Below are 7,739 nucleotides of genomic sequence, written 5' to 3'. Positions count from 1 at the left end.
CTGGCCTAAAAGAAAGCATTTTAAATTATGAGCATCAGTTTTTTCAGTCTATTTCACATGGATATGACATCATCAGTGCGCTCTTCATGACCCTTTTAGAAGTCTAAATGAAATCAGCAATTTTGAGCATAGGGATTTTCTAATCCAGCCCATATAATTAGACTGACGTTTCAGTGGAAATTTCCAAAATAAATTTCATTGAAAACAGAAAATTGCACCGTCCTCAAGGTAAGACCACTGTATGCATGGTGTTTTTAATTGCATGAAAATTTAATATTTTTGAGAGTGAGAAAAAGTATGCAAAAATGTACACACAATTATCTTGATGTATGGATTTTGAATGATTTTATGTACTGGCTAACTTTGTGTGAATGTAATTAGAATAATGTGAGAAGTATGGTAACAGTATGGTAATAAATATCATTTTAAATTGAGGATAAGTTGACATTGGTTATTAGTTCAAATTAATTTTGAAATACATAGGAAACAAATGGAATCACAAAAAGAGACAACTTTATATTAACATCCTCTTTATATAAGACATATAGGCTACTCTCTGTTTTCTTAGAGCATTTGGATTACATTTATGACTTCAATTATTTCAGATCCAGTAACTGACAGGCCAGTAAAACCTTTTCAGATGGAATCTGTCTGGCTGAGCGCACATTTGGTGAAGAGAATGCTGCTGCTCGTGAGCGTGTGCGCGCTGTCGGTATTGGGTGAGAGTAGCGGGCGCGTGGACCCTTTAACCCTGAGCCGCGCGGACCAGCAGTGCTGGGAATCTTCCTCCGTTCTACTCCTGGAGATGCGCACACCGCGGATCGCCGACACCGTACCTGCCTTCTGGGATCTGATGATCTTTCTCAAGTCGTCGGACAACCGGAAACACGGCGCACTGTTCTGGGACCTGGCACAGGTGTTCTGGGACATCTATGTGGAGTGTGTTCTGTCCCGGAACCACGGACTGGGTCGGCGCCGTACAGCGCATCCAAACCAGCGCATCACAACCACTCGCTCCCTCACCAAAGACGGTGAGTAAATAGCAACGCAAAATTGTTATTAATAATAGATTTGAAATTATATATATTTTTACGATTTGTAATTTGTGTATAATACAGCATCTACACATTTTTGTCACTCAACCAAGTTTCATCTCCAAAAAAAAAAAAAAAAAAAAAAAGATGCTAGACTTTTTATTTGAACTAACTTTTCTTTACCATTTTTGACATTAGGGTTTTAGCAACTCAAGGTTATTTTAGTGGACATTAAGTCAGTTTCGCCTCAAGTTTAACCTGGTCTCCTCCATTTAGAGTGTAGTCTAGTTAATCATATTTGAACATGCTCCACTAACATTTTACAGCCAAAGTGTCTAACTAACCTACTTTTTAATCAACATTTTGAACGTCTATTGTTTTATCGTTTAAAAGCTTACAAATTTATTTTTGTTAATGTTTTTGCTTAAAAGTGTGCTTTTGTATTATTCCTCTCAAATAAATGCTGTTTATTTTGGTGTTTTGTTGTGGATACATTCATTTAGTAATATTATGCAATGGAAATAATTTCCATGTGTGGTTTTGTGTCAAATTGCTTTTGTCTTATTGTGAATACTATTGAATATTTCTATTAATTTAAAATCTAAAAAAACAAAAAAAAAAAAAAAAAGTATTTTGTGAAATGTGTTGCTTTTCTTTATATTCTTTATATATACATATATATATATATATATATATATATATATATATATATATATATATATATATATATATATTCATTCAGGCAAAATCAGATTTGTGTAATCAAGATGCACGTTCATTACATGCATTATATAAACCTTTCTAGATAATGATATGGATAGTGGGGCAGACTGATGGGCAGGGGCAAAAAATAAATAAAAAGGGCACCAGCGCACAGAAATTAGTTCATGCATTTATGATGATAACAGTTCCAAACCCTGGTTAAGATAAAAAAAAATTGTTTTATGTGACTCAGATTTTAAGTATAACTACTACACCTCTGTAATAAAGACAAACAGGGAATTATTAGAAATGTCTTTGATTTAAGTTTTTCGTTTTTTATATAAATTAATTTAATTTTCAATGCAACATCACTAAAGCAAGTAATCACTAAACCACAATAAGTGATGTATTTGCCCAGATAATGAAATATCCGACCAGTAGCCCATGATGGAGAGAATGCATGGAGGAAGTTTCTTTGCCAAAGTGATGTTGCCCTTCACAACTGTTGAAAAGCCATCTTTCAGAAAGTTGAACAACACAATTTAAATGGCACTTAATTTTTTTTCAGTTTCATTTGAATTTTTTGTTACAATAAATTAAAAAAGTTCAAAGTTTGAAATCAAGCTGCCTTGCATTATTGTGTAGGCTATTGCTTACGGAAAATTACCCCATGGTACCACCATAGTACAACCAGCGGTAATGCCGGTGTTAGTCTATTTGAATTTGAACACCGCACCGATGTGACAATTAAGACACAGAGGCAAGTGTACAGTTTACTGGCATATAGTTCCCTTTAATCCCTTAGGTAAGAATAAAAGTTAAAGACATTACTACACTTTGTGCTTGATTTGAGTTTGGTCGAGTCCACCAGTTAGCATAGAAGCTACCTAAACAAGAAGCTACTTAAGCAAGCTACCTAGCAAGGCATCCTCTAGCATATTGTATAACATGGTATACAGCTTAAAAACCAAACCATAAAATGCAGTCTACAAACATTATTAATGTGTCTTTAGTAAGATGCAATCTTTCAGTTGGTTTAAATGTAAAACATATTGCTATGTAATTTACCTCACGCACTGTAGTGTGATGTGAAGGTTACAGCTCAGACTGCACTAAACCGCTGACACCTGAACATTCTAAAGGGGGTGTGGCTGAGTGTGTGTGTGAAGATTGTACCATAAATAAAGGGGTACTATACCCAAGAGATGATTCTACCTCATTTGCACACTCTTTTGGATCAAATAAACTCATCCAGACAGTTTGTAAATTGTTTATTTCTTTCTAAAGATACGTTCATGCTAACTGTTAAACTTCTAAATGCTAATGATTCTAAAAACTGTCTGAATGAGTTTATTGGCTCCAAACATAAATTAAATTGAGGTAGAATCATGCTGCCACTAAACTGTTTTTTAAAAGGATATATATATATAAAAAAAACATGGAGGGCTTTTTCCACTATAAAGGTATCCAATGAGGGCACATTGTCTTGCATGTTGGAGCATGTAGAGGCCAACTAATTTTCTAGCATGTAGGGCAGCCTACCCATAGACACCAGTCCCCCTTATGTCCACCAGTGGATATAGAAAGCTTACATAAACAGTATATATGTATATATATATATATTTATATATTGGATAACGGATTCATATTATACATCATGATATATATTGAGTTACATACTGTACTTCAGCATTGATTCTTACCTTATGTCCTCTTTGTTTGTGTTGTCTTTAGAGTCCTTCGTGCATGAGACACGGGGCCATGTCTCCAAACTAAAGGAGTTCAGTCGTGGCTGGTTTCGTATACAAGTGGAAGCACGTAAAACGCACCAGGACATCCTCTCAAAAAATCAGGAGAATTTCGAAAACCAACAGACTTTAAACATTTTCTACATGTAATCTACTTATGTGTGCAATAAATAAATATTTTCAGCATTGTCGTGATCAATTGTATCAATTGTGGTGGTCAATTGTACTGTATGTGCGGGTAGATTGTCTTTCTACGGTTGCCATCATTGCACTGTTTGTTCACGTCAACATCCTCTGAACATTGATTGACGTGCACTGGTGAACTTTGATGTACTTTCATCATACATTTCCTATGCATACGCGTAATTTCGCTGAATAAGGAGAAAACTGCAAGAGAAACTAACTAAACTAAAAGAGGTTGTACATTGACAATTAATAGGCCTACATAAATTACTGGGATGAATTTCTATTTTTGTTGTTGTTTTGGTTGCTGTTTATGTCCAACAGTGAGGTCACATAAAAATTGTACTGAGCTTTAAAAAATGGCAAAAGTTATGTTTTATCTTAAACCTGAAGTTGACATGTATCTGCAGTTTGTTGTTGGCTACTAAAATTGAAAATAAAATAAATAAAAATAAATTAAAGTTAAAATAAAAACGTTATTAAGCGCTTAATTACTTAAAAAAAATTGTTGAATATTAATTGTGTTGAATTGTTTTCTTATTAATTTATTGGCCATTTTTGAAGCTCTTGTGAAATGTTGAAAAAGAGGCGTGTCCACATGTTACTTTCTATTTATCGTTTAGAAGTTAAACCAGATAATCATTGATGACAAAGTCCTGATTATCTTCAGGGAGAGAAAAGATTTTGTCAGTTCAGGTAAGCAGAATAATATAAATCTTTCGAAACCTGCCTTCATGATAACCAAATGCTTCTTTTACAAGCCTGTCTTAGCTCAGATGTACAGGAAACAAAGTTACTGCAGTTTAAACTAACTTTGCATACATACAAAGATATGAGGTTGTTTTTATTAAATATGACTATTTTTAACTAAATTCCTACCATACAGTAAACAAAACCTGGAGTGGATCAGGTAAATTTCAAATAGCACATGCATGTAAAGTGATGTCACCCCCAAAATTCAGACCAACCAATGTTACATCAAATTATACAGTTTATCTATATATATGTGTGTGTGTGTGTGTGTGTGTGTGTGTGTGTGTGTGTGTGTGTGTGTGTGTGTGTGTGTGTGTGTGTGTGTTGTACATGCAGAAGAATTGAAATTATATGACTTGAATCTAGAGATTTCAACCTTTGCAATCCTGGAATTCTTCAATGTCATAAATCAAATGGCCTAGGCATCCTCATTGGTCAGAAAGGGTCCTCCACAGCCTGACCTCCTGATCCTCCACACAGAGTTAAAGCAGAGTTCTCTTTGAAAGTTTACAAGGACCATCACCTAATCTAGGAACATTTTATACAAAGTTACAGTACTTTACAGATTTAAATCCACGATTTATACAAAACCTTGGCTTGCTAGGTAATTCTGAAATTGCTTTGAACTGTGGTAACTTGCATAACTGACAAACTAATGATTATAGCCTGATGTACCTCTTTAAAATGTGACCAATGTTTTATCCATGTTGTATAACCCATTAATTAACCAGTATTATTTTGTAACCAGGGATTTTCATGTTTTGTTACCTACATGTGGCTCGACAAAGCTTGGAGAAAGCTTCCTCTTTGAGCTTGGCACCCGCACTCAGGTCCTTCAGCAGATCAGCCTGGTATGCCTACATTCAAAGCAAAACTGATGTGTGTCCCTCTCAGCCATAGAGCGTAGACAAGGGAACACACACCGCTTGCTCTGTCTTTCAGTCATTTTCTCCTTTTTTTCTTTTTTTTTTTTTTAGAGAATATCTGCGCACTGCCTAACAAAATCTAACTCCTAGCAAAGGAAAGTAGAAAAGTTTCTGACAGGCTCATGAAGCACACACACACACAGAGTGATCTGAAGACAAAAGATCTGACGATGCACCTTTGACGCATCTATTTATAGCCCTGCTACAGGTGCATCCAATGATGTCACTGGCAGAGGCTATAAATTCTGGTCAATGTTCATTGACGTGTTGCACACATATTCACAGCTGGTCACACCTAAAGTTGTTCCCAAAGGGCTAACTCAGCGCAGCATCATAAGTATAGCTTTTTGAAAGGGAGCATGAAGTCACAATCGAGGGGAGCCACAAATTTCAAGTTGAGACTTTCAATGTGATGATTGACCAGTTACTCAGCTGTCTCAATCAATGACTGGATACATACAGGCCTCTGAATGATTGCTTTGGAGTTCTGTTTGATGGCAAGGAGTCTGACACCAGTGATATTCATAAGCGGGCCAATACACGTTCCTCTGCTTACCCAACTGATTTGGATCAGAGCTTGGCAGATGAGCTCATTCAATTTAAATTCTTTGTAAGAGGTAAGCAGGATAAATCACCCTCAAATCTGCTGCAGATTGTGTTGATAAATGGTCAACAATCATCCTTTCCAATTGTTTTCTTGACTACCTGTAACTAATTGTGAGGGTGAACGATCGTTTTCGCAAATGGAAATCAAGAATGAGGCTGATTTTCTAAGTTAAGAAGCATGTTTATTTATTATTACACGCTATTATGCTCGCTGATGGTTTGTATGATTTAATTACATTTATAGATGGTGTGCTGTTCAATTTCCATTAGCTGCTGTTACCTACTGATCAATCAATAGAATTTTGTAACCAACATAGTTTTACATATAACTAGCTGAGGTTGAGTTGATAGGAGGAGGGGTGTGAGGGGCCAATGATGCCTTCGTGCAGGGGCCCAGAATTTGTTATTTCCGGCCCTGCAAATTACCCTACCCTAATTATTCCACAAAATGCGATCAGCATCAGTGATCAAGGGCTTAGTGTGTTCAAGTTAAACACATTGAATGAGATCCGCCAGTAGTAGGCACTAGCGCAACGTAAGCAGTGACGTACATCCGAGTCCAGGAGATGGAGGGAAGTTAGCGAGGGAAGGGCATAAATATTTGAAGTGGAATGCTGCCTTGGAGCAATTTAAGCTTAATGTACAACCTAATGTGGCAGTAGGGGGCAGTCAAAACTCCAGCTGTAAAGGCAACATGCCTCTTCAAACCAGAGCAACAGGCAGCACAGCCTTAAAGGGATCGTTTCTCACCTAAAATTAAATATCTCTCATTTCCTCACCCTCATGCCATCACAGATGTGTAGCACTTTCTTCTTCTGCTGAACACAAATTAAGATTTTAAGAAGAATATTTCAGCTCTGTATGTCCATACAATGCATGTGAATGGGGATCAGGCCTTTGTAGCTCCAAAAAATCACATAAAGGAAACATATGAAGTAATCCATATGTCAATTTTTTACTCTAAATCTCCACTTTCACGTTTACTTCAGAAAGTCTCATGTGGTGCCTGTTTAGTTTCACATCTGATATTTAGAGAAGTGGAGATTTAGAGAAAAATGTACTTAAATATTGTTCTTTTTCTCACCCACACATATCATATTGCTTCTGATGATATCTATTTAATCACTGGAGTCTTATGGATTACTTTTATGTTTCGTTTATGTGATTTTTGAGGCCACGCAGGTCTGGCCACCATTTATTTACATTGTATGGACCTACAGAGCTCATAGTCTTACACATCTGGCATGGCATGAGGGTGAGTAAAAGATGAGAAAATGTGTTTTTGGGAAAACTATTCCTATAAGACCCCAGCACACTTCATATGAAATTGAAGATCTTATGGGTATAAATCTGGCTAAAAAGGTTTTAAGTTTTTTTGTATGTGTGTGTGTGTGTGTGATTCATAACAGCTCTCCAGCGCAAACATTCAGGAAAACTTTGTACTGGCTGATAAACACCTTACTGCCATTGGTCCACATCATCAGGAAGTGTAACGTGAAGCTCCACCTACTTTGAAACAGACAGTATTTTAGAAGACGTAGACAACAAATTTTACAGCAAGAACTATTCATTTATTCCAAATAATAACTTTGTGATTAACTTAAGTGAACAAAAAAGAAATCTGTATAAAAAAAATGTGCAAAGAGACCTGGAATCTTTTCTACAAAAGACTTTTTTCTGAACTTACTATTCATTTTGCTGCTGTATTATCCAGTAGACTTTGTGATGGAAAATACTTTCAGTTAATACTTATACTTTTAGTTAAGTATAAAAGATAGCTAAGAAGA

At 36.0% G+C, this 7,739-nt stretch overlaps 1 protein-coding gene across 1 annotated transcript; it reads left to right on the top strand.

The window, feature by feature from the left end:
• Nucleotides 1–640: 640 nt before the first annotated feature.
• On the top strand, nt 641–3,634 carry LOC127655294 (protein FAM237A-like). Its single transcript, XM_052143021.1, has 2 exons — nt 641–1,031; nt 3,471–3,634. The coding sequence occupies exons 1-2, from the start codon at nt 641–643 to the stop codon at nt 3,632–3,634; spliced, it is 555 nt and encodes a 184-aa protein (XP_051998981.1).
• Nucleotides 3,635–7,739: the final 4,105 nt, after the last annotated feature.

This window comes from Xyrauchen texanus, chromosome 14, assembly GCF_025860055.1.
Source record: "Xyrauchen texanus isolate HMW12.3.18 chromosome 14, RBS_HiC_50CHRs, whole genome shotgun sequence".
Classification (NCBI taxonomy): Eukaryota; Metazoa; Chordata; class Actinopteri; order Cypriniformes; family Catostomidae; genus Xyrauchen; species Xyrauchen texanus.
This window is presented reverse-complemented; position numbering and strand designations above follow the sequence as displayed.